Genomic DNA, 26,829 nt, shown 5'->3' with positions numbered 1-26,829 from the left:
TGTATATTGTAATTTTACATTATATCTTTATTCCTTAAAAAACTATTAGCTACATTATAACATTTGAAAGCCTTTCCAATTCTTTCATCTCCTTTTGGGTCTCCCCGCTTTTCCCCACCGTGCTCCTCCAAGTAGAATTATATAATTTTTGTTTTCTGAGTCTGATAGTTGCCTGACAATGTTAGAATCTGCCGCGCTATGGGAACCTTGATCTAAATCCATTTATACGCATGACGGGATAATTGTGATTAACCCTTCGAAGCTGAAAGTTACACGCGTGTCCGTGCTATGTCACGATATTATTTTTAACTGGTGGTATGACTGAAATGGGTCTCAGATCAGTAAAAAAATGTAATTGTAATACCTTAGTAACTGGTAGATGAGCATACAGGAGAAAATACAGACAAGAATTCCAATGACCGACAGACCAAACATGGCACGAAGGCAAGAATAGAGGGCACCATGAATCACCTCACAGTCTGGAGTCGAGTTGAACACGTAGTGGACGACTGAAACACAGACATATTTGATCGCATCACAGCGTCTGTAATAACTGAATCCCATTCATAAAGATCTATAAAAGCAACATCATCTTATAAGATTAATAATCCTGACATGGTTTTCTCATTTCTTCGTAGCCTCTTCAAGCAAATTCAGGAACAATATTTGAACGTCTGCTGGTAAAATGTTTTATTCTTTTGTTACCAATTTATGTAATAACCTTCCTGCCTTGATATAAACTCCAACCCCTATAAGCCATTGCCAGTCCTCAAAACATTGTGTATTATATAATATCAGATGACGGACAAGAGCCAAAAAACCAACAATCCAGGCTCAAATCTCTTGTTTCTGAAATTACAATTATAACCACCACTTTACTCGAAAGCCATAAGAGATCTTACATTTATCTCACTAAATATTCAAAATGAAGGAAAATGTTTCAGATAAAGTTACAGACTTCAATGTTGTGATATATACAAAGTATTATGCAATTAAAAATCATTTGTAAACTTGATCAAATTTTATATGAATTTACAATATAAATATGAAGAATATATCTCAGTGCTCAGTGGAATTACTTACTGTCAGAAGTAGCTCTTGCCGTTGTTGCAGATTCCATTGACACGGGATAACACGTGCAAGTCTGCGTCATCCTCGTGTAGACGCACTCTCTCAGCATCTGCAGCCTGTTCATGTGGATCACTGTCGTGGTGATTGTGACAATCACACACAGCACTGCGCAGCCCAAACAGCAACCACCACATAACTTGATCTGAAAGCAGAATGTCTTACAACTTCTCTATATGCATGACTCTTTGTTGCCTCAAACAGTAGTATAAGTTCAATTTCTTCATCATTTCATCTATATTTGTTACATCGGTACTTGTGGGTTATCGGGACACATCACTTTAAAAATAGGTTAGGTTAGGTTACGTTATGTTAGGTTAATGTGTGTGGATAAATGACATATACTTGAAAGTTATTATATTTTATTTCAATAAATGACAACTCAACTCAACTAACCTAACCTAACCTTTCCACTACTATTTAATATAGTATCTAAAATTATGTATATCACTGAGGATGGACTCACCAGGTATCCATAACGGTTTCTTCTTCCAGCCAAACACATGACAATCAGACCAGTCACTATCAGCTGAAAGTGAAAGAAAGTACTGCTATTTTTAGTGATTAAGATAAATGTCTGGTAATGTACAGGTAACCCTCGATTTGCGCCGATTCAGAATAACGCCGATTTTAAAACCAGCAAGTCAAAAAGTGAAAGAAATATATTTTACTATTATTTATAACGTTTTACAATGTATCTCGTACTGAATCTTATACTAAATCGTAATTCTTACATCGCTGATTTTAAATAAAAATTATAAATACAGTCATCTCTGCAATTACGTATGTTTCGTTAACGCGGATTTACTCCAATGAGATCGATGAATCGATAAAAGCTGTTTGTGAAAAGCAAACATTTGCATATGCGAGTTTGCTCTTATGCAATTTCATTCCTGGCGCTTTAAACTTTCAAAGGACTAATTTAATCTCTGCGGAGGTACTGGGGTTGTTTTTACTATGCGATTTTCTATAAATCGGCGTCTTACATTAATGCAAATTTGTAATTTGACAAAAGCAACAATTTAAACAAAACTTAACATATTTAAAAAGCTCCTTGGTTCTTAATGTTCTGTCAATACCCAACAGAAGTCAAATGACTGTCAGGTTCATTAACTCATACAATTAATTATGCTCTATGAAGTTACGAAGTTCTTCAGTGCTTAATGAGAACAAGGGATCATTATATGTTGTTAACTGGAAGCACTGGGGATTAGTTACGACCTATTTAAATCTATTATCAAAACATCTGCCTAGAGGGACAGAGGAAAACTATAAAACCACTTAAGTAGCCAGCGCTTTGGCTGAGAATCCAACTTGATACCTCCCAAGTATTTCTGGCATTCTGATGATCTGATAAAATGTTGCGTGATTAACCCTTTGAGCCCTTGAGGTTTCGTGTCACAACCACAGTTTAGAATATCAATGTATCCCTGCCCTGTGGTATCTTCGGGAAACACCCGTGGTACATAGTTAGTGCTGCCATCTAGTATCCACCCATGGTACTCGGTTTTCAATTTCCTTTGATAGCAAGCTTCAGCCACGTGATTAAGTCAAGTACACTTTAAAATAATATAATGTGAGTATGTAACTTTTTGGGACATTCTGTATACATCCAGACTAATGAGTGTTGTTTGGTGAATAGACAGTGCATCCTAATGGGTGGGGATTCCCGATTGGGCTTAGTGTGGAGCCCTTGGGGACGAGCTTACCATTGCCGCGGGAACGTAGGTCGGAACTGTCTCGAAGTAGTTCAGCGACGATGTGTAGGAGCGCAGCATGAAGTACACCGTAAGGAACAGAGCCCCTAGCAGAACTGCCAGTCCGCCGCACGCAGTACACAGAAAAACGTACTTCCGGAACCAACAGGACCGTCGCAACACTGCAAAACAGCCACAGAAAAAATTATAGCCAACAATCCAGAAGACAGACGAATGTAGCAAAGCGTTAATCGGAATTTTCAGCCTACAACTTTCATAATGGAAAACGCTGACAAATCACGTATCATATCTAGTCTTCGCTACGCTGCAACCAATGAGAAGACGAGTTGCTTCGTGTATTGGTTTCTGAAACCCCGCTGTTGGCAAGATACACGCTCGAGGATCGTTTTCCTGTTTGTTGCTGTCAGTCAGACACGCGGTGTTCCGTGATATGCGGATTTGCATTCACATTTGTTACCGAATGGGCTCCAATTTGATTCTAAATTTGCTCACACTCATTCAAGATTTTGAGGCTTACAAAAATATCAGACTCTTTTGATAAAGATTTCGCCAGAAGGAATTAAAATTCGGCTCTGAGTCCATAATGGACAACATTGACAATTCAAGGTATATGCCTAACCAAAATTCATACGATTCTCTAACAAAAATATCAATTCACCTTGCAATATCCTAAACACTTATGTTTGATTTCATTCAAGTAATGCCAGTATAATTTTGTTTCTAGAATTCATCGTGTCAGCGAAGTTTAAATCCCGTCAAAGTAATTTTTTGTTAATTAATATGTCTTCACTTTTATTAGCAATATTCAGGAATGCATATTACTTAGGCATTTTTCTCGATATTATTTCAAATTTTCGCTCCTTCCTAATGGAACGTAGTGACGTTTAACGCGGTAGAATGAAACACAGACGTAACTAACTCCTTCTTCAGAACCTAACAATAACTCAGCTAGTCGAGAAATTACCAGCTTTTTTTTCGGAATCAGAGAGCGTGGAATTTAATCCTTGCCCAGAAACAATCGAATACGCCCCATTTCTTTAAGATCGTTTTTAATATTATGGGCACCATTCTTCTAGGCTGTGAGAGGTTCCACACACTATTCTTTTACGGCAAAAGATTGTTATCGATGCCTTTTTTCCTATGCTTTCGCACAAATGGTAGAAACATTAGGAAAATCACGAAAGAGAAAACTAAGTATTGCTATTTATCATATGGTGTACATGAATTGTTTTAATTCGTAACGTCAAATAAGATTTTATTTTCCTGTTTTGGGAGTTTCTCTTGGAGGGTTTCCAAAACAAGCAGGTGATGTTTCTGCACACAACATTCTCTCTCACGACCCGCATTGATTTGTACACCGCGTTCCGCCAGAAATGCCTTCCCTCACCGCAAACCTTCATTTCGTTTGGATACAGAATCGTTACCGGTAACAGCGCACGTCATTTCCAAGCGATAGAAAATCGAAAATATGTCGCGGTTTGAAAAATTTTTAGTCACTAAATGGAGATTAATGTAACAATCACACTTTTGACTCATGTCGCTAAATCAATTACGACAAATAACCGAATTATATAAAACTGTTTTTAGAGGATGGTATTTTCTACAGTAAAACTCACAAAAGAAATTGCATAGTTCAAAGCCTTCATTTGAGAGTTAATATCTTTTTTTTTAGCTGTTTAAAGAATTCCATTTTGCAATCGAACCAGAAAAATACACGTGCCTGCACCTAATTTCTGAATGACACTGTTCTGAATCACAAAAAATTCCAATCTTCTGCCTCAGAGCAGAAAACACCTTCACCTCTACACCTCGAACTCCCAAATTGTTTCTTTTCGTACGCAGTCTGAGAACAGAGTACTGGCGAGGGCACACGGACCTAAGAGACACCGGAAGTAAGACAAAGCTGGAGGAAAGTAAGATTTGAGTTCTCCTCTAAATATTATTAGGGTAATCAAATCATGTAACACGCGTGGGATATATGAGAAATGCATAGAAAATTACGATCGGAAAACCTGAAGAGAAGGAATCATTACAGAACAATATTAAAACGGATCTTGAAGAAATTGTTTATAAAGATGTGAACTGCATTCAACTGGCTCATAGAGGGCACAGCGAAGAGCTGGTGTTAGCGTGGTAATGAACGCCCTGACTAGCTATGAGAATATCAGTCTCTCAAGAAAGGCTCTGCTACAGGGAGCTGGATATGTTCACGACGTCGTTGTTCTGGTTTGTGACGCCGTGTAAACGCCGTCCTAACCCAGAACATCACGAACATCTTCACCGCCGTGAATCTCATATGCTTAGATATCAATATCCGACATGTATTAAGCAAAAATGGTACAGGAAAGTCAAACTCCAAAGACTTTAGCTTATCTAGAACGTCATTTCAAGGGGTTCTTGCAAAATCCTATCACCCAAACCGATATTTCATTAGTTACAAGAGAATTCAACGACACAACGACGCTGAAAATGTGGATCGTAGTCTTGTGGGTAGTAATTAACAACTCGGAGAGGTACTGCTGCCTCCATCGTCAGAGATGTGGGCAACAGTATATCTGAAACGTGAGTCAGTTTCTACCACACAAGGAGAAACACGCCAGAAATCATCTATCATCATAGTAGCAGCTGTGAGAACCTAACCTAAAATATCACCGATTGGAAGGCGTCTACAGTAAAGATGGCGGCAGTGCACAGATTCACAAATCAATTACACTCCTGATAGACGTTTTCTTCATCACTCGTTATAAAATCCGTAAGTTAAAGAAAGAGCCACGGTGGTCTGGCCTTGTAATCCTGGGGTCTCGGGTTCGATTCCCGGCGTTGCCCGAATTTATAACTTGTGTTGGGCAAGGCCGTGGTCTAGGCAACACGGAGTTTTCCTCCGTGGCATCCCAACAATTACTCCATTCACACACAGAAGAAGGCAATGGCAAACCACTTCTGGATCATCTGCCAAGAACGTATATGAACAGGTCCCAGTCCGAGAAAAGGACGGAAGGATCCTGTTCATATGGACCTGTCGTCAGACAGAACACTAAATAATAATAAGATGAGGTGGTCTAGCGGTTAGAACGCTGGCCTTGTAATCCTGGGGTCTCGGGTTCGATTCCCGGCGGTGCCCGAATTTATAACTTGTGTTGGGCAAGGCCGTGGTCTAGGCAACACGGAGTTTTCCTCCGTGGCATCCCAACAATTACTCCATTCACACACAGAAGAAGGCAATGGCAAACCACTTCTGGATCATCTGCCAAGAATGTATATGAACAGGTCCCAGTCCGAGAAAAGGATGGAAGGATCCTGTTCATATGGACCTGTCGTCAGACAGAACACTAAATAAATAATAAAATAAGTTAAAGAAACGCTCATACGTCATGTCAGTCCGGAGGAGAGTCCAGTTACATACTAACCTAACCTCACCCAATAAATAAATTCTTCCTTTGTTCACGCTGTGCAGGTTTTCAAAATCTGAAAATCAGACCGCTTCACGTTTAACAACACCTGTAATATTGAGGGCTTTTAGACATTCAAATTCAACGTTCACGTGTTTCTGTAAAGTTGGTCGGGATAACTCCCAGCTTATGGATTGTTATGTAAATCTAAGTATAACATAAAAGTCGGTGTTAGTGCGGTTGACTGGGTGACAGTTGGGCGTGTTCAGACAGTGAAACCCGTGTCTGTTTGCTTCCCGGATCTTTGATTCGTTCCGCAAATGCAAAAGAGAAAGCTATTCAAGTTTGGGCGGTAACCTCGATAAAGCCTTGTTCCCTCAATCATTTCTGCAGCGTCTAATTACTGTTCTTGACATTGTTAACATTTACGCAACTCTTTATAAAATAATGTAACATGGCTCACTTTTCCGCATCATCTTCAAACCATCTACTAATACATTTGTCAAGTACGAGGCGCGTCCACAAAGTAAGTTTCCCACTCGTCCCACAGCTAGCAAACCTTATATTGAGCGAAGCGACTGTGCGTACGTGATAGAGCAATGACGTAGCATGGCGCATGCACTAACGGTACTTCCCGCGCTCTCACATTAGCATCGTTGTAGCTGTTGAAGATGGAGGTTCTTATTCCAGCTCCCGCCGACTGTGAAGTGCGGTCAGTGATAACGCTAGGCCGCACACGGCTCGACGGACAGCAAGTCTCCTGCAGGAGTTCAGCTGGGAGGTGTTTAATCATTCACCCTACAGCCCGGACCTCGCTCCCAGTGATTTCCATCTTTTCCTACACCTCAAGAAATTCCTGTCCGGTCAGCGTCAGCGTTTTGAGAATGACAGAGAGGCGGAGATGGTTGTCACACAGTGGTTCCAATCCCAGGCGGCAGACTTCTACGACACAGGTATTCAAAAGTTGGTCCCACGGTATGACAAATGTCTCAATTCCGGTGGCGAATATGTTGAAAAATATCTGGACACTTGCTGTATCTGTTGCAATAAATATTACCATGAAATTGTGTTTTGTTTCTGTAAACGGCCCCAGGGAAACTTACTTTGTGGACGAGCCTCGTACATCTAATAACATTTAACAAAAACAACACCTTCGCCCAAAAATGGAAAAACAAACGTAATGAAACATCACCAAAATACTACAGAAATCATAATTGAGTTTTAAGTTCTTAGATATATTTTACACCTGATGATGGTTTTATAAAAACCGAAACATGTTGTGTAAATGTTCCGAAATGTAAATCGATCAATCGATATGGAACATGAATGATATTTTATTATCTTAATTATAAGAAATTTTAAATATTGTGATCAGACGGATTAAAATAAATAAAAGTCTTGAAGAGTCTGATAATTGAAAAACCAGCGCAGAAGTGAAAAGATTAAGACGAGAATGTTCGTGGCATGCGTTTTTCAAAGACTCCACAACCTTTATGCCAGCCTCATCTTCACATGACGCAAACCTTTGAATAATCAAGGAACCGTTAGCCGAATTGTAATGGAGTAACGATTGTATGGCTGGTAATAAAAAGTTCTCCTGCCGTATCCAATTCCTGACGGCTGAATCACTGCATTGTAAAAGTCAGAAGTGTTGCAAAGAACACGACATTATTAACATTAAATGAAGTGCATTTCTAGACAAACGCCAAATTCACGGATTAAGACGTCCACACGAAGTTACAGCTCAGAAAACCAACATCAACGCGTTACAATTTAATAAGGTTCGGGGTTTTGGAAGACAGATGTCTTCTGGGTTGTAGCCCCGTGACTCATCGCCCTGATGATGGAGGCAGCAAGGACCTCTGAAACGTCGGTAAACTTCTACCAGACTACACGGCGCTACAGCCTAGAAACAGTTATCTTTGTTCAAACTTAGTTTATTTTTAATTTGCTTTTCTCACAGCCAGTTCTTTTGAAGAGCCTTTAAATTTTAAATTTTAAACAAACGAATCAATAATTTCTTGTTTTAATCAAATGCGCGTAAGTTACCTCGTCACGTATTTGGAAGCCATGCCATCATGATGTGTCTAAACAGACCCCTAAAGTTCATCCTCACCCCCACCCTTATATCGGGATGTTCGTGCCTAAGTGGCCAACCCCTGAGTTAGTACTCGACTCTAACTCTCGATATCTGCCTTCTCTGTCTGATGCATTAAAAAGTGAATGCACATTAAACTTAGTACGTGGGAGGGGGAGAGAGGCTGTTTGGATCAATACGTTCAATCTGACCGTAGAAGTTTCCGACTCACATCTTACATGATTCACCATTCAATTTTCAGCCTTATCTAAGACAGGCAGCTTGAGACCTCTCAATGGACCTTACAACATTGTTCTAGCACAAAGTGGATCCCTTGGTTCGAGTTACAGAATCTTTATTCTATAAAATTGTGAAAAATGTATGTGGTTTATGTTCTGCATTTACCGTAGAAAGATGCTTTCTCCCTTAGCTTGTACTGAGGTACCGGGAGGCCCTAAAACTAGTGTTTCTTAACCTATGGCCCGAAGTCAGCCACCAAATTAATCTCTAATCTCGAGTTAATTCACAGAAATTTTGGTTAAAGAACCGGAGATTGCAGAAACCAGTGGCATCCGTCGAAACTGAACAAGGTTTTGGAAATTTTTGAACCAATTCACCTTCTGGAAACCATTTCAGCACCTTTTTACCTTGTACTAACAAGGTTGAAACCTTGAGTTATGGGTGGATAAGTCATGTATTGTACCTTTTGTAACTGTGAGAGATTTTCCTCAGATTCTCCAGCTAAACATTGCTTTTATTCTTTAAAAATAGGCCACGACAACTTTCTTAATTTTTTTTTCAAGTTCATTATATCGACCACTCTAACATTCGACGCCACACAGCCTGAACTACTAGCAGCGACGCTAAAATATAAATAAATCAATAACTTATTCGTATGCTACCTTTGTTATAAAATATAAAGATTCTGCTATAAAGCATTTGTACTCTGCGTCTTTCCACAGTCAACGTATATTAATACCAAAGCCAAGTTTTTAAACAAGCAAGCTTTATATCAAATCTAAAAGTTCTTGACGATGGTGATGAGTCATTTGAATAAAAAACGTCCTGAAGACGGAGATAAAGCCCATCTCCGAAACGTGGTTTTACGTTTTATATATTTTTTTGACTAGGCGTGAGGACGGTAGGATGGCTCTGGTCCCTGAGAAAATATTTTTCATTATCTGTACTATTATAAACCTAAGCTAATTTTCATTTCAAGATGGCTGTCTTCTGGGTTGTAGCGCTGTGTAGTCTGGTTAGAAGTTTATCGACGTTTTAAATGTGCTTGCTGCCTGCATCATCATTGCCGTGATGATTGAGGTAGCAAGGACCTCTGAAACGTCGGTGAATTTCTATCAGGCAACTCGGCGCAACAACCCAGAAGCCATTAGACCTTAAAATCTCACAAACTTAAATTTTATGATCTACAAGTATGTAAAGTCTTACAAAGACCCTCGCTGAATTTGTAACAATAATTTATTTTGTAGAATTGCATTCTAAGGGAATAAAATTTCATGTTTATTTCAATCTATAAAGTATGAAAAAATAAAACCATGGAAAACACGTGGAAATAAAATCAAACTATAATTAAAATTTACTTGTATAGACAAATAAAACAATGTCAATATAATGTGAACTCGAATGTTTTCTGTGTTTACCTCAAGCAAGAAATTTTGTGGTTATCTGAAATGTTCATTGCCGCTGTACGTTTTCTTACTATCGGCGGTACCTACCGGGAGGAATTGGTTGTGCCTCCTCGGGCACGCGGTATTCCACCACCTGCATGACAGGAAAACCGTGCATACTGAGAAGCCTCTTCAGTTCACAAGGATAGTCCCTAGATCAAGCCTCTTCAGCATCACGCTTCTCTCCGTAGACTTTTCACGTCGAAAAGTATGAAATGGATTTGCTTTGCGTGATTGCACTTTTCAGTCTACTCCAAATCTGAAGGTTTCAGTCTCATGTGATTTAACTCGCATTTCCTGCCTTCTGTGAACTTCTACAAGCACAATTAATTAAAATTAAATTATTCGGTTATTTCTTCAAATCACAATGTATTTAAAATAAGAATAATTAAAATAATTAAAATATCATTCTTTGTTCCATATCGAATAATCGATTTACAATTGGAACAGTTACAACATGTTTCGGTTTTATTAAACCATCATCAGGTGTAAAATTATATTAAATTTAAAACGCAATTACAATTTTTTTACAATTTTTCGTAGTGTAGTTTTTTGGAGGTCATGTCCAGATATTTTCATGTAATGGATCGGATACGGTAATACTTCTGGATCACCTCCAGACACAACTGTGTTGTCTACTATTTCATCTCTGACCGATGTAAACATCAAAAGCATCACTTCAAACAATAAAGTTGATCCATTATATGAAAATATCTGGACACGACCTCCAAAAAACTACACTACGAAAAATTGTAAAAAATTGTAATTGAGTTTTAAATTTAATATAATTTTACACCTGATGATGGTTTAATAAAACCGAAACATGTTGTAACTGTTCCAATTGTAAATCGATTATTCGATATGGAACAAAGAATGATATTTTAATTATTTTAATTATTCTTATTTTAAATACATTGTGATTTGACGGAATAACCAAATAATTTAATTTTAATTTAATAAATCACAATATGACGCAACTACACTATTTTAAGCACATTTAATTTAAACAGCTCCGTTCATGATTTTATTCGTACACTTCTTCGTGTATTCGTTGTACAATCAAATAAATTCACAACTACTTTCATGATATTTTATAAAATTCTGTTTGAATTATTCCCGATTTTATCATTACATTCATTTTTACTCGTGTTAAGTTAATTTGTCGATTCGCTTATTAGTACGCCATTTTATTTTCTATCCTTATCAACAGTTAATAAAACGTTGACTGTAACTTTGTACCTTCATTTCCCTTAAACACAAGTCTAGTCAACTTTAATCGATACTAAAATTTCCAGCCACAAAATACTCCCCGAAATTAATATATTCCTACACGTTGCGATGTTGAAATGAAAAGCTTACTTTTAGTATAGACAGCATTTCAGAATAGGCCTTCACGTAAGAGTTAATTATTTATGGTGAATAAACAATTTTGTTATAATTTCATTTTAAATATTAATTATATTTCGATTAATTCGAGATAAAGTTATCCTTTCCACAGACTTACCCATCGTTCAAGAAGTGTTACCAAACGTCCAACAGAAGGATTTAAAAGCATGAATTCTCAAGCAACCTACAGCTTCTATGAGCTTTAGCGACATAACGATTGAAAATTATGTAAATGTCCTGGATTATTTTCATTTTATTAATGAATACCTTATTTTATTTTCTTTCAAAATGCATATCAACCACGTTCGAAAAATATGTGGCTAATAACAATAACTTAAATAAAAGGTTAGCCTTTTTTAGCCCTCGTTTTATGAAATTTTATTTCTAAACAGATTTTGTAGTTTGAAGTTCGTAAAAATCAGCTTCTTTCTGTGTGCGCACGAATATTATAATCGTATACATCAAAAAGAACGGACCGCTCTGAAGATAACAGATGCAGCGTGCTTTTAACGCGTATTAGACCATAAGTTTTTAAATTACACTCTCTCGCGGTAAATCACTGACGGATCGCACTGTTCCCTCTAAAACTTGATGCGTACAGCAGTCGATGAAAGTAAAATTATCAATTTAAATACCCCACAAGTGCTCTGTCATGCCTGTCTGAAGTTACCGTCATGTGCATCACGTTTTAATAACACTGTCGCCGTTATACCAACTTTGCGTTGAAAACCCGTCTGTAATGATGTAGACGTTTCCATCTTGATTCTCGTGACCGAATACTTAAACTGCCGTAAAGCGGGAACGATACCCGCTTATATACGCCATATTTCACCAACATTAACAACACACAAGCGGCCATCTCACGGTGGTTCTCTGACGACGCCCATTGCCCGTCGCGACGTCGCAGTAACAATCTACATTCATTTGTCAATACTTGCCAGCTGCTCGTAGTTCCTTCGACGCCCGCTTGGTAACGCTATTTGTGCAGTCCTCTCTCTCATGTTAACAATCAATTCCGTCGCTTTGTCTCAGATGGGATATCGAGTGTTTAGCAGGCCTAATTAACTCTCGGTTGAATTAAAAAAAGTTACAATTCCCTACTCTCCTGCTAGATAGAACCGCGAAATACACAAGTGACTACGATGTCATTCAAAGTCGAGTGATCTAAGCAGTTAGTAAGATGTCTTAAAGAAATAAACTGCGAGGTACCAGCCGCGATGCTGGTCACGAAATTTTCTAGAATTCATGAAACCCAAAGATTCATTGTCCTGTTCGCAAGAGCCCGCTTCTAGTCCTCACTCTGAGCCAGATAAATCCAATCCACACACAAACACATCCCATTTTCAAGATAAATTTAAATATAATCCTTTTGTCTGCGACGATGGTTCTGAGGAACCGCCACGGTGGTCTAGCGGTTAGAACGCTGGCCTTGTAATCCTGGGGCCTCGGGTTCGATTCCCGGCGGTGCCCGAATTTATAACTTGTGTTGGGCGAGGCCGTGGTCTAGGCAACACGGAGTTTTCCTCCGTGGCATCCCAACAATTACTCCATTCACACACAGAAGAAGGCAATGGCAAACCACTTCTGGATCATCTGCCAAGAACGTATATGAACAGGTCCCAGTCCGAGAAAAGGATGGAAGGATCCTGTTCATATGGACCTGTCGTCAGACAGAAAACTAAATAATAATAAGATGAGGTGGTCTAGCGGATAGAACGCTGGTCTTGTAATACTGGGGTCTCGGGTTCGATTCCAGGCGGTGCCCGAATTTATAACTTGTGTTGGGCAAGGCCGTTGTCTAGGCAACACGGAGTTTTCCTCCGGGGGCTTCCCCGGTTTCTCCGTGGCATCCCAACAATTACTCCATTCACACACAGAACAAGGCAATGGCAAACCACTTCTGGATCATCTGCCAAGAACGTATATGAACTGGTCCCAGTCCGAGAAAAGGATGGAAGGATCATGTTCATATGGACCTGTCGTCAGAGAGAAAACTAAATATAATAATAATGGTTCTGAGGTATTCTCTTCCCTTCAGGGTTTCCTCACTAAAATTCTACATGCATTTCTCATTCGTGCTAACCAGACTCGAATATGAGGAATGTCATTTTGCCCCCGCAAAGGGTCAGGACTGTGAAGACGCGCGAGATACATCCGAGTGGATGGATAGATAAAGTCTGGTGGTTCCCACAAGACTTTCGGCATAACAAAGTTTATAAAATGCAGTGCCTTTTACCTGTCAGGTCGTACCACGCTTCATGAATGCCTTAACTAAACACCTCCAATGCACTTTAGATATCACAATAACAAATACGACGGATGAAAATATATTGGGGTGGAAAATTCCATATTCATTACATGATGAATTAGTTTCGGTTATGTACGTAATTTCTCACTTCTGATTTCAAAATTTAAAATAGAAACATCCGATGTTGATGCTGTTACATCAACTTATTCATTTGAGGTCAATCGCCTCTCTTCGGAGTGAGGTCGCCGTTTTAGAAATCAAATGCCAAATGTGATCAATTCTCGACGCCACAAAAAATTCTCTGTGAAAGAAACTACATATTTAAACAATATCAAGCTAATCAGCAATATCAATTTGGTAATTAGTTTACTCCAGTTTAATTAATTATAATTTTATATTGGTACTGCTAGTGCCATGTGCTAATACCGTTTATCAGTAATGGTGGTCCCTTAATTGGAAAATCATACAAGTTTAACACAATTTTCGGGGAAATTTTATAGTGTGACAGATTTTACAAGTTTCTTGTTCACACATTAAGTTGAGATAAAATTATTGACTTGTATCCCGGAGCCGCGATAACTCTTGAACTTGCTTAGCGAAATCAAATTTATTTATTGATTACCTAATAATCTCGGGATTATCCAAGGGAGAGTAATTAAGTTGAAGAAAAATGTTAAGTCCCATCTACTGCTCCTATCTGTTGCTGTAACCCCATAGATAAGTCCTGAGCTCACTCCCCGAAGTCAAGCAACTGATCTCGGAATTATCAGTCGGGTTGAAGACAATTACTAGGTCTCCTACCTCTTGCTCTGATCTGCTGTTGTAACCCCGGAGCTAACTCTTCGAATTGTTCCGTTGTAGCAAATTGTGCGAGGGCCACAGCAGCCCCTGCTGAACCTCCTCCTCCTTGTAGCTGTCTCGGTCGAGGTGGGGGTCTTGGCGGCAATGCCGGGGGCAATGGAGATTCGTCATCTCCATCGTCCAACTTATGGGAACTCTGAATCACAGATTCTGGCGAGATAATATCTTGACTACCCGCTGTGATAACAGAGGCGGTGATTTCAAGCGGGGATGCAGGGGGAGGGGGTTGCTCCGAGGGTGTTGCAGGGGCTGACATGCTCTCTTCAGTATCAGCAGGGTGTGTCGACAGATGTCTCCCGTCGCGGAGACATAGTCATGCAAACTACGTCCACCTGTTGAACAAGAAAGAAAAAATGTTTTAGGCAAATGACTGGTCTACTTATTTAAATTCTGTGGTAAGTAGCGTGCTTTAACCAACGCCATCTGCCACTTGCACCAATTGTGGAAATTAAAACGCAAACTGGAAGTAGCAACTGTCGTACTGGCTTCGTCGATCTTTTACTGAAATAAAATTTCGTAAGTGGCACATAAGCGAAATACATGTTTTTTTTAAGAAGCAATCTACGCGAACACGTCCTGAAAAAGTGCAAGATTATTCTTCGTGTATTTTATTTCTGTAAAGTAGTTAATATATTATAGCTATAATACTAATACTCACTTTAACACTAATTTAGAAAAGGTTTTAATAGAAAAATTACTGGTATGAGATCAAGTCCCTGTACCCTTGTCATTTACAAACTGTCAACCATTAACGAAAATTGGTCTAGTTTGTCAAATGCACAATACTTAGATTTTATTTATTTATTTAGTGTTCTGTCTGACGACAGGTCCATATGAACAGGTTCCTTCCATCCTTTTCTCGGACTGGGACCTGTTCATATACGTTCTTGGCAGATGATCCAGAAGTGGTTTGCCATTGCCTTCTTCTGTGTGTGAATGGAGTAATTGTTGGGATGCCACGGAGGAAAACTCCGTGTTGCCTAGACCACGGCCTTGCCCAACACAAGTTATAAATTCGGTCACCGCCAGGAATTGAACCCGAGACCCCAGGATTACAAGGCCAGCGTTCTAACCGCTAGACCACCGTGGCACAATACTTAGATACCGACATTATTTTCAGTCAAAATTGAGGACTACTGGATTATGGGTAATCGAAAAATATTCCACGTAACATGAATATCGATTAATAATTTCTTCATAATACTAGCTTCCTATTAAAACATTTTAAAAGTCAACACCAATCCACAATTTTCCATCACTTCAAAAGCGTTAACAGCTTGCACACAAAATAAACTTGCCATCTTTTATAACCCAACTTCTACAGGAACCACATTCCATAATTACTCAGAATTTGCTAGTGTGCACGAGTTACCCTTCGGGCTGAACATTCGAAGCGGTCTCCAACTGTGACGGAAGGAAAATATTTTAATGTGTATAGAATAAACACAAAGAACCAGATTCAAACAGTACGCAACGCCATTTCTCTTCCCTTTTGGCGTTTGAAAATTAAATAGTGTATTGACACAGCCCCAGTGGTGTCCCGTTTCAACACACGCAAATGTTCCATACGCAATTTGAAGCTACAAGAGCATTTATAATGTTTTACTGTGTCAAATTTTGCACGGCAGATCCACAAAATATTGAAATCAAATATTAATGAAGACGTACGGGAAGCCTAATGATTTGTAATCTTAGCCATCCTCTCATAAAGCCACCGAAGAATTTGTCCATTCACATATCCATAAATGATATGTCCCACTTTCCTCATTTTGTAAACATAAATATGTTTAAGTAGTTATCTTGTGCACATATACGAGATGAATACAAAGGCATTTAAAGAATTCAATGCAACAGGATCCAGAACCTCGTTCATCTGCTCAGGGACGTATACGCCTTCGATGGAACCAAAAGTTATAGTTAGAAAGAGCCTGCCAAAATTCCATGGTCCTGTGTAATATTTCTTAAAATTATATTTTTTACGATCAAAGTTTCTTAGCCGCCACCCACAAACCCCAATGTCGAGGATCGCCCCTTCTCAGCCGTCAGCTACTGTCCTGCTGTCCACCATACGATGTCAACATGGGACACAATGAATATTGTGTTATTTTATTTAGTGTTCTGTCTGACGACAGGTCCATATGAACAGGATCCTTCCATCCTTTTCTCGGACTGGGACCTGTTCATATACGTTCTTGGCAGATGATCCAGAAGTGGTTTGCCATTGCCTTCTTCTGTGTGTGAATGGAGTAATTGTTGGGATGCCACGGAGAAACCGGTGAAGCCCCCGGAGGAAAACTCCGTGTTGCCTAGACCACGGCCTTGCCAAACACAAGTTATAAATTCGAACCCGAGACCCCAGGATTACAAGGCTAGCGTTCTAACCGCTAGACCACCTCATCTTATTATTATTTAGTGTTCTGTCTGACGACAGGTCCATATGAACAGGATCCTTCCATCCTTTTCTCGGACTGGGACCTGTTCATATACGTTCTTGGCAGATGATCCAGAAGTGGTTTGCCATTGCCTTCTTCTGTGTGTGAATGGAGTAATTGTTGGGATGCTACGGAGAAACCGGAGAAGCCCCGGAGGAAAACTCCGTGTTGCCTAGACCACGGCCTTGCCCAACACAAGTTATAAATTCGGGCAACCCCGGGAATCGAACCAGAGATAAATAAGATAAATTAAAGCATATACCATATTACAAGTTACAGTTTACAATTCTAAATCACAGTGCTAGGTCGTGTACAGTACATGCGTTTCTATAAATGCACACGACAAGCCATGTCAACCTCAATGGCAGCTGAAGGCCAGTGGACTTGTTTGTCTCTCTTATTGAACTCTGAACTTTAAAGCCGCCAACAAAGGTATGCATCAAACACAATCGAACAAGGTGCTGGCAGCCGGGTCGATTCTGCGTGATCGAACTATCGACAGCAATCTGACCTCTCGCGTTGTTACTTGGGAAATGTAATCACTAAAATGTAATCCCAAACCGTGTCCAAGGTATTCAGCATTGTGAGCCCGCCCACACACACACACAAAAATACACGCACGCACAATACACGTACCGTGTGGATATGTGCCTTCTCGAACCTCAGCTGCATAATTAAGGATAACTGTGGCGATTTATTGAAGGCTGGGAATATTAAATTCATTTTTACGATGAAGTGGTCGTTTGTATTGGAAGATGTTTTGAGTCACTCAGTTCTCCGCAAAACATATTTTGGAAAACAGAAGTTCAACTGTCTTGTGTCAAAATTATTAAGAATGCACTGATATATCCCAGAAACCCAACCTGAAGACGAACATTGCATGTAAATTATTAAATGAGCATAAATACATAACAATAATTTACTCAAAAACAGGCCTAATGTATTTTATTGGGTTAAATTAAATGTGTATTTGAAGTGGCAAATCGTCGAAGCGATAAATAATAATAATAATAATAATAATAATAATGCTAATAATAATGCTTTAAGTCGTATTATAAATCTTTGTGGGGCTTCCTTAGACTTTGACTCTTATATTATTTAGTGTTCTGTCTGAGGACAGGTCCATATGAACAGGATCCTTCCATCCTTTTCTCGGACTGGGACCTGTTCATATACGTTCTTGGCAGATGATCCAGAAGTGGTTTGCCATTGCCTTCTTCTGTGTGTGAATGGAGTAATTGTTGGGATGCCACGGAGAAACCGGGGGAGCCCCAGGAGGAAAAGTCCACGGCCTTGCCCAACACAAGTTATAAATTCGGGCAACCCCAGGATTACAAGGCCAGCGTTCTAACCGCTAGACTCTTAGGTGAAGATAAAACAGATGGTAAGATGGAAAATAATCAGTAACTTCGCCATCGTGATAACGAGCCACCCATGTACTTTCTTGGGGACTGAGGAAAACTTCTATTAGGCTACACGGAGTAAGAACACGAAAGACAACCATGTTCGTACAGTTCTCTGGCTCTCCTCTTGAGCTTTGTTACTCCCCTTAATTTCTTCGTCAGAACTAAAGTAGGCTTGAATTAAACAAAGCAAACAAGGCTCCCAACGCCAAACCTCTTGCAGTCTACCGCTACTCCAGAACTCGTAGGGGAAGTTGCTGTGAATCTTCAGATCACGTGGTAGAGTAGACGACGTTCTCGTTCAAATTCACGTCATGATAAGAGCTGTCACACTCAGCGGTTTCAATTGTTACGTATCTACGTGAGAGTCCGCCAGTGGAACACAATGCCTAACGCTCTAAACAAGAAGACCGAAATCAATGTATCGTCGAAGCACGGTTGCCAACTGCACCGTAAGATAAGGAAAGGTTTACGTATTGTAACATCAGCGTCAATTTGGCTGAAAATAAATTAAATTTTAAAACTACCAGTCAGTGTAGTGACTAGACTGTGGGATCGACGTCACGGGTTCGATCTCCTACAGGGACAGAGATTCTCCCTAGCGCCACTGGGTCCAGAATCGCTCTTGGCTCACCCAGCCACTATATCCTCTTATCCAGTGGTTACCAGCGATCTCTCACCGGGTGTAAAGTGGTCGGGGCGTGAAGCTAACTACTCACAGCCATCTAGTGACGAGGTTAAGAACTCCGCTCCCCTATAAACCTTCACGGCTTGGTTCTTAAAAAGAAAGGATAACTTCGCCTTCACATTTGTCGTAAATCCTTTAGAGCTCAAGAGAATGTTTCCTAGTCATACGTTCGCGTTCGTTTTGTGTTTATGACCATTTCACTTCACAAATCAAATTGCAGTAATGCCATTAACACGATGACGATGCGAAGGGAGCAGAACATCTGGAAAATCCAAGTGTTAAGAGGACGATGCTGAACTAATCAAAGAAAATCAGGAATAGGGTACGAGTATGTGGACTGGATTAATCTGTCTCTGGACAGAGTTTAATGACGGAATATTGTGAACCCGACAATGGTCATTTGGGTTGCATAAATCGCGGGGAATTCGATTCAGCGAATTATTATTATTATTATTATTATTATTATTATTATTATTATTGTTATTAGTGTTCTGTGTGACGACAGGTCCATATGAACAGGATCCTTCCATCCTTTTCTCGGACTGGGACCTGTTCATATACGTTCTTGGCAGATGATCCAGAAGTTGTTTGCCATTGCCTTCTTCTGTGTGTGAATGGAGTAATTGTAGGGAAGCCACGGAGGAAAACTCCGTGTTGCCTAGACCACGGCCTTGCCCAACACAAGTTATAAATTCGGGCACCGCCGGGAATCGAACCCGAGACCCCAGGATTACAAGGCCAGCATCATATTGTCAAGAAGGGGTCTGCTTCATTTAGTTGGTTAGGCTGAACATCTTAAGAACCTCCGACTTTGGGAACCGCGCAGGAATCTTGATATTATACTGCAGGTATAAAGTGCCGTAAATTCCAGTTTGAAAGGAGAAAAACTTACTGTTTCATAAAGCAACAGGGGGCAACACCGAACAGAAAACCGCCTGCCGATTAGTTTCCGCCAAAATAAATTACGTACGCTTATAAATATGGATGGTCCATCACTGTGCACCTCGAACATGGACTTGCAAGCCATCTTTTGGTATCACAGGCTTTTTGTTTTAAAGACAGAATGTTAAAAGATATCAGGAGTTAATTAATCTGAAGTAGAATTATATAAGAATAGTAAGAAGTAAAATCCCCCATCTAACTGCTGATTAACTGTTGGACATTTAAAGGAACGAATCGTTATCCAAATCGTCTAGGGAGCTCCGCCGACTTCGACTGGGGTAAGAAGGGTGTGGTGGTGAGTTACGAAGGGCGTGGCAACCAGGGACTCTAAAAGTTCCCTTATCAGCGGAGTTTACATTGCACATTTCATCTGCTTGCCTTCAAGACACGAAGTTCTGGAAAGAGATTATGTAGCCTACTTTCACTGAAATACCTCTCAGTCCATATGGTATGATTAACAAGACTTTTGTATTAAAAAAACTATATATTAATAATTACTCTAATATTTATAAATTAATTTCTGTGCTTAATATTCATTAGCTTAGTATAAATTTTCCGTAATGTCGAGGTCACCGTCTCTATGTAATTTTAAATTATGGTCGACCCTGAAGTAGGGAGGTAACATGTTCCTCGGGTTATCTCCGTACAAAATTACAATTCGATAACTCCAGTAGTTTATTTGTTATCTTCGTCTAACAGTCAGAATTTCAAGCGGTTATCACATTTTCACGAACAGAAAAATTTACGACTCGTTATAAAACTTATTGAACAAGTTAAATTGTATCTTTCTTATCAGTGGTCGACTCAACTTTTCTGACTTGTTTACCCACGGGACATAGCTCAGGTTGATTGATAGTTCTTTGGGACCACAGTCTTTAGCCAATTTGCGGCCACATTACATTCCTAAAGGACAAAGCAAATATGACGCAGGTTTCTCAGAGTATTTTATTTCTACATCCACTTAAGTAAAACTGATAATTTTAAATGTAAAGAACATGATGACAATGACAAGGACGATGAAGACCTCCCACACAAAAATGAAACCAAATTTAAGAACGGATTCATTTTTCGTTAATCTGTTTTCAAAATCTATCCTGTGCTGCTCTCTACAGTGCTAGGTCACAATGATGCTCATTTGTCAACACATTTTCAACGCGTTGCATGTAAAGTGATTGATATTTTCTGAAGGTCTAATTACTTAGGTGCTAATACTTGGGATAGCCGCGGTGGTCTAGCGGTTAGAACGCTGGCCTTGTAATCCTGGGTCTCGGGTTCGATTCCCGACGGTGCCCGAATTTATAACTTGTGTTGGGCAAGGCCGTGGTCTAGGCAACACGGAGTTTTCCTCCGGGGGCTTCTTCCCCGGTTTCTCCGTGGCATCCCAACAATTACTCCATTCACACACAGAAGAAGGCAATGGCAAACCACTTCTGGATCATCTGCCAAGAACGTATATGAACAGGTCCCAGTCCGAGAAAAGGATGGAAGGTTCCTGTTCATATGGACCTGTCGTCAGACAGAACACTAAATAAATATAAATAATACTTGGGATACTAATTTCTAAAAGATTTTAAACATCACATAACACTTTGACAATACGCCAACCTTTCTAACGACAATAACAAATTAATGTACAGACAAAGAAATTACTTCTTCTCGCGTGTTTCTTTCAGTAAAATTAAGTTCTTCGGGCACCTCAAGGAAATGCACTTCTCTCCTGATATTATTCGTAACATAACATAACAGTGCAATCGACAATTTCTTCAGCTAAAATTAGACAACAGAAATATTTACTTCTGATGAAAGACATTTTTCGTTTAGTTTGAAATTAAAGACATAATCGGACACTAAAACGAATCATTTCTGCCTTTCTGTATGTACCAACCCAAGACCAAGAAACGTCATACTCCGTCTGCATAAGTTAATTAATAATTTCAAATAATTTTTTTATTATAAGCAAATGTACATACAATGTAACAATAAAATAAATTTTAAGAAACATAACAAGGAAACTTTGGAAAGAAGACGAATATTTTAAATTGCTTTTGTTGAAGTGTTTCTTTGAAGTATAGCATAAACACTGCAGAACAGCTATTTCAAGGCGGAATAACGTATGAGCGCCTTCAAATATTAATGACTGTTCCATTAAAAATAAACTGCCTGAACGTCTCCTACTGATTCTTGAACCAGAGGTTTATTTTTTAAAAAGATTTTTCGACGGATGGATTCCTCTGCCCCCATGTAAATTTCGAACAGCTTTCACGACGCTACAAATCAAATACTCACTCACCTAAATTAAATTTACCGCCGTTGTCATAAAAATTTGCCATCTCCATATTGATTATCATTATGTTTAGTATCACGTGTTTGTTCACTGGTTAACCAGTTAGTTACGAAGTTTGTACAGTCGACCTAACAAAGTCCATTGTCCTGTGGTGCATTCCATCAGCCCAAGGCTGTTCAAGAAGTTTCTTATTAAATTTTTATTTATTTTTTATTTTAATGATTCTTCATATTCTCGCCTTTCTTTACGAAAATGAATTATGGATGCAATTTCTGGTTATGTCATGGGGAATGTACCTGAATGATTAGTGTCATTTTCCCACGAGAAGTTACGATATTGGTGGTTTACATTACAGGCAACTTCGGGTTCTTCCTGTGGACTGCAGAAGTGGTTTCTCACCATCAATTCTTCTGAAAGAATAAAGAGAAATTCACATGCTTGATATATGAAGGCACCGGGAGTTTCTGAAACTATTATTCAGAACTTGTAGAGCTCCTAACAGGCCAGAGTAGTGAGGGCGTGGTTCATGATTTATGAAGAAAGACAATGTACCATTTATTTCCGCAATTTTAATGGCCTACTTTCTGAATGGGTGTCAACACTGGCAATCGAAGGATAACATTCGCGTAGGATTACCATTCCACAACGCTATTTCAGAAGCTACAGTTAGGTAGCATTAGCATACAGTCTACTCTTTCACATTCTCTCTCTGCAAGATTCATCTTAAAATAATTCCATTCCTTTTAAGTCTGTTTCTACGAGGTTTTAGACCAAAATTTTGGAATGAATCTCTCATTTTGCAAATAATAAAAGATAATTTCTGCATCGTTACTGAACACTTAAATTGTCCGAATCTCGATTGGCAGGTCGATATGTAAGTAACTTAAAATCTATATATATCAAATATATTGTAATGGCGGCATTTCCCTCTTCACAGACATCAATTGGTCACAAAAGTATACTTAACGCTAGCTTTAAATATTTTATATATTTTTTACTTATTTAATTTTTGAATTTGTAAGAGTTATAGATATCATAGTGATTTTGACTGACTGGTTCATTTTAATAACGAATAATTCCCATGCTCCAAATGCGTTTTCGATTAGGGCAGTATGCTGGACAGAATTTTTCGAAATTTCCCATGAAATTTGTTCCCTCACAAAGAACATAAGACAGACCGAGTTTGGAACTGTAAATCTGTGTAAGCTTGCCGGTAAAGAGAACATCTTCGTGTTCTGTTTGCTTTGGCAACTGATAGGAAGACCATATAGCACATTCGTTGATCGTAGTTAAAATTGTATCAACGTTTCTGACAGACATTCTAACTGCATCTTCAGGTCTGAAGTGTTAATGCGAGGAGACTCCCTATTGGCTAGAATCTTTCACCCTCATTCCTCGTATCTGATTGGTCCAGTCCGTCAGCCTTCCTTACCTTGCTCTAACCCACAAATTCCTCCACTTCAGCTATCTATATGAAGACCATATGTTTCTAAGAAACGTCTTCTTACGAGATTATACGGCATCAACATCCAGAAAATCATCATTATCATCCTATCCGCAGTGAAAACCTCGAATCTTTCGGTACATATTTAGGAACGTCATTTCCCTGGCTTCGCCGACTTAAGATGTTGCATCTCATGGGACAGGAAGATTTCCAAATCCAATTAAGAACGCGGTCGCAAATTATTTCTGGCTTGTCAAGTATGAACATTTCATCTCAGAGAATCCCAAATATGAGCACCTTTAAAGTACGTTCAGTGTTCTCAAAGCTGGCAGCTTACGTGCTAGCAACGCCTCCACAGCATACAATCTGTGGTATTCGTGTGCATGCTTAACAAAGACGCAAAGACCATGCGAAGAAATTCCTCAATGGTTATTATCCTAGCCAAGGGAGCATTAGACAGACCCAAGTCACGAACCATTTCTTCAGATCTTAACGTACTAAAATAATGAATTAGACGAAGTGCCTCAGACATCTCTTCGGGCTGTTTAATCCTTGAAAGTGTAAGGACACCTCTGCTATTATTAAACCAAGACGCAATTTAACTTATTCCAATTTCAGATAAAATATGACAGGGCACGACCCCTGATCATGGAGGCCGAAAGCAGCTCTTAAGCATCAGTAAACGTCCACCTGACTACACCAAAAGATCGAAAAACACAGTCATCTTCATACTCGCTGTATTAAGAACCATAAATCTCATGCAGTCTATTGGCGATTTGACAAGAACATCTACAAGTATATTTTGGTTTATGCGTGGAAAATTTATATTTTCCACATATAATGGAGGAGCAAACACATGTTAGCAACAGAACTATTAAGAGGGTGTAACTTACAAATTAAACAACACATGGATGGGTGGACAATTCTCAAGTTGCCTTGCGTGATAGGTTCCCCCGCGCTCCTGATCACCAAAGTGGGCCTAATACTTGGAGAACAGTTCAAATTATTTAGCTTGTCATTTGCCTACATGAAATAATCCCATTCTAGCTGTTACATCTCCCTTAGGCGGGTCGGACATGGCTGAAACCAGTGAAAGCAGCTGGCAATATGCAAAACGTTCAATTTACTGTCCTTCGGCATTGTAATAGACCAAGGCACTGGCACGTGACAGTTCAGTCGGTTTAACAGAGCCGTGACTTGGGGGCTGAACTGACTGTTGGCCGGAAACGAAGTGTGTGATTTTCATTTTCATTTTCTGACTGAAGTCAGTAAGCACGCTAAGTACCATCGTCGATAAAAGTGGCACTCCGTTTGCTACGGTTCACTGGCAGGAGATCAATCAAGGCCCGTGACAAGATGAAAAGATCGCAGCTTCAGAGCAGTCTGGAGCAGAACCTCGCACAAGCCGAGAGCAGTCCATTTGATTCACAAAGAGCGGTTCTCAAACCGTGTTCCGCAGATCAGAACAAATGGCGAAGTTCAAACCTCACGGGGAAAAGTGAGGTTAGGGGAACCGAAGACGAACACAGAGCAAGATACTTAATACGTACGTATAAATAATTATTATGTAAGACTTGAGGTTCTCACAGCGGTGAGTATGAAGATTTCTGTCTTCTGGGTTATTGCGCTGTGTAGTCTGGTCGATGTTAACCGACGTTTCAGAGGTCATACTGCCTCCGTCATCAGGGCGATGAATCATTAGGTCGTCGCCCTGATGACGGAGGCAGTATGACCTCTGAAACGTTTGTAAACATCGACCAGACTACACAGCGCAACAACCCAGAAGACAGAAATCTTCATACTCTGATGACGGAGGCAGTATGACCTCTGAAACGTTTGTAAACATCGACCAGACTACACAGCGCAAAAACCCAGAAGACAGAAATCTTCATACTCTGATGACGGAGGCAGTATGACCTCTGAAACGTTTGTAAACATCGACCAGACTACACAGCGCAACAACCCAGAAGACAGAAATCTTCATACTCTGATGACGGAGGCAGTATGACCTCTGAAACGTTTGTAAACATCGACCAGACTACACAGCGCAAAAACCCAGAAGACAGAAATCTTCATACTCTGATGACGGAGGCAGTATGACCTCTGAAACGTTGGTTAACATCGACCAGACTACACAGCGCAAAAACCCAGAAGACAGAAATCTTCATACTCTGATGACGGAGGCAGTATGATCTCTGAAACGTTGGTTAACATCGACCAGACTACACAGCGCAACAACCCAGAAGACAGAAATCTTCATACTCTGATGACGGAGGCAGTATGACCTCTGAAACGTTGGTTAACATCGACCATACTACACAGCGCAAAAACCCAGAAGACAGAAATCTTCATACTCTGATGACGGAGGCAGTATGATCTCTGAAACGTTGGTTAACATCGACCAGACTACACAGCGCAAAAACCCAGAAGACAGAAATCTTCATACTCTGATGACGGAGGCAGTATGATCTCTGAAACGTTGGTTAACATCGACCAGACTACACAGCGCAACAACCCAGAAGACAGAAATCTTCATACTCTGATGACGGAGGCAGTATGACCTCTGAAACGTTGGTTAACATCGACCAGACTACACAGCGCAACAACCCAGAAGACAGAAATCTTCATACTCTGATGACGGAGGCAGTATGACCTCTGAAACGTTTGTAAACATCGACCAGACTACACAGCGCAACAACCCAGAAGACAGAAATCTTCATACTCTGATGACGGAGGCAGTATGACCTCTGAAACGTTTGTAAACATCGACCAGACTACACAGCGCAAAAACCCAGAAGACAGAAATCTTCATACTCTGATGACGGAGGCAGTATGACCTCTGAAACGTTGGTTAACATCGACCAGACTACACAGCGCAACAACCCAGAAGACAGAAATCTTCATACTCTGATGACGGAGGCAGTATGACCTCTGAAACGTTTGTAAACATCGACCAGACTACACAGCGCAACAACCCAGAAGACAGAAATCTTCATACTCTGATGACGGAGGCAGTATGACCTCTGAAACGTTTGTAAACATCGACCAGACTACACAGCGCAAAAACCCAGAAGACAGAAATCTTCATACTCTGATGACGGAGGCAGTATGACCTCTGAAACGTTTGTAAACATCGACCAGACT

General features: G+C 39.8%; 1 protein-coding gene across 6 annotated transcripts in view; it reads right to left on the bottom strand.

Annotated features, from left to right (window-relative positions):
• LOC110837135 (uncharacterized) overlaps positions 1 to 26,829 on the bottom strand; it is a 61,076-nt gene that overhangs the window by 11,263 nt on the left and 22,984 nt on the right. For 2 of the 6 annotated variants that reach the window (XM_087351610.1, XM_087351609.1), the window contains exons 2-7: positions 22,538 to 22,651; positions 14,433 to 14,824; positions 2,838 to 3,007; positions 1,595 to 1,657; positions 1,084 to 1,273; positions 365 to 509 (exon numbers count right to left, since the gene is read on the bottom strand). In XM_087351610.1, coding sequence (XP_087207736.1) covers positions 365 to 509; positions 1,084 to 1,273; positions 1,595 to 1,657; positions 2,838 to 3,007; positions 14,433 to 14,748 — 884 coding nt within the window. In that variant the 5' untranslated portion in view covers positions 14,749 to 14,824; positions 22,538 to 22,651. Of the gene's footprint in view, positions 1 to 364; positions 510 to 1,083; positions 1,274 to 1,594; positions 1,658 to 2,837; positions 3,008 to 10,045; positions 10,312 to 11,501; positions 12,290 to 14,432; positions 14,825 to 22,537; positions 22,652 to 26,829 lie in introns of those variants that run through there. The other 4 variants (XM_087351612.1, XM_087351611.1, XM_087351613.1 and 1 more) reach the window with 3 other exon arrangements.

Source organism: Zootermopsis nevadensis, unplaced genomic scaffold (assembly GCF_977971745.1).
Source record: "Zootermopsis nevadensis isolate Lab colony 2312 unplaced genomic scaffold, Znev_1.0 Znev_ptg000019l, whole genome shotgun sequence".
Taxonomy (NCBI): domain Eukaryota; kingdom Metazoa; phylum Arthropoda; class Insecta; order Blattodea; family Termopsidae; genus Zootermopsis; species Zootermopsis nevadensis.
Note: the sequence above shows the minus strand (reverse complement) of the source record. Positions and strands in the feature narration are given on the sequence as shown.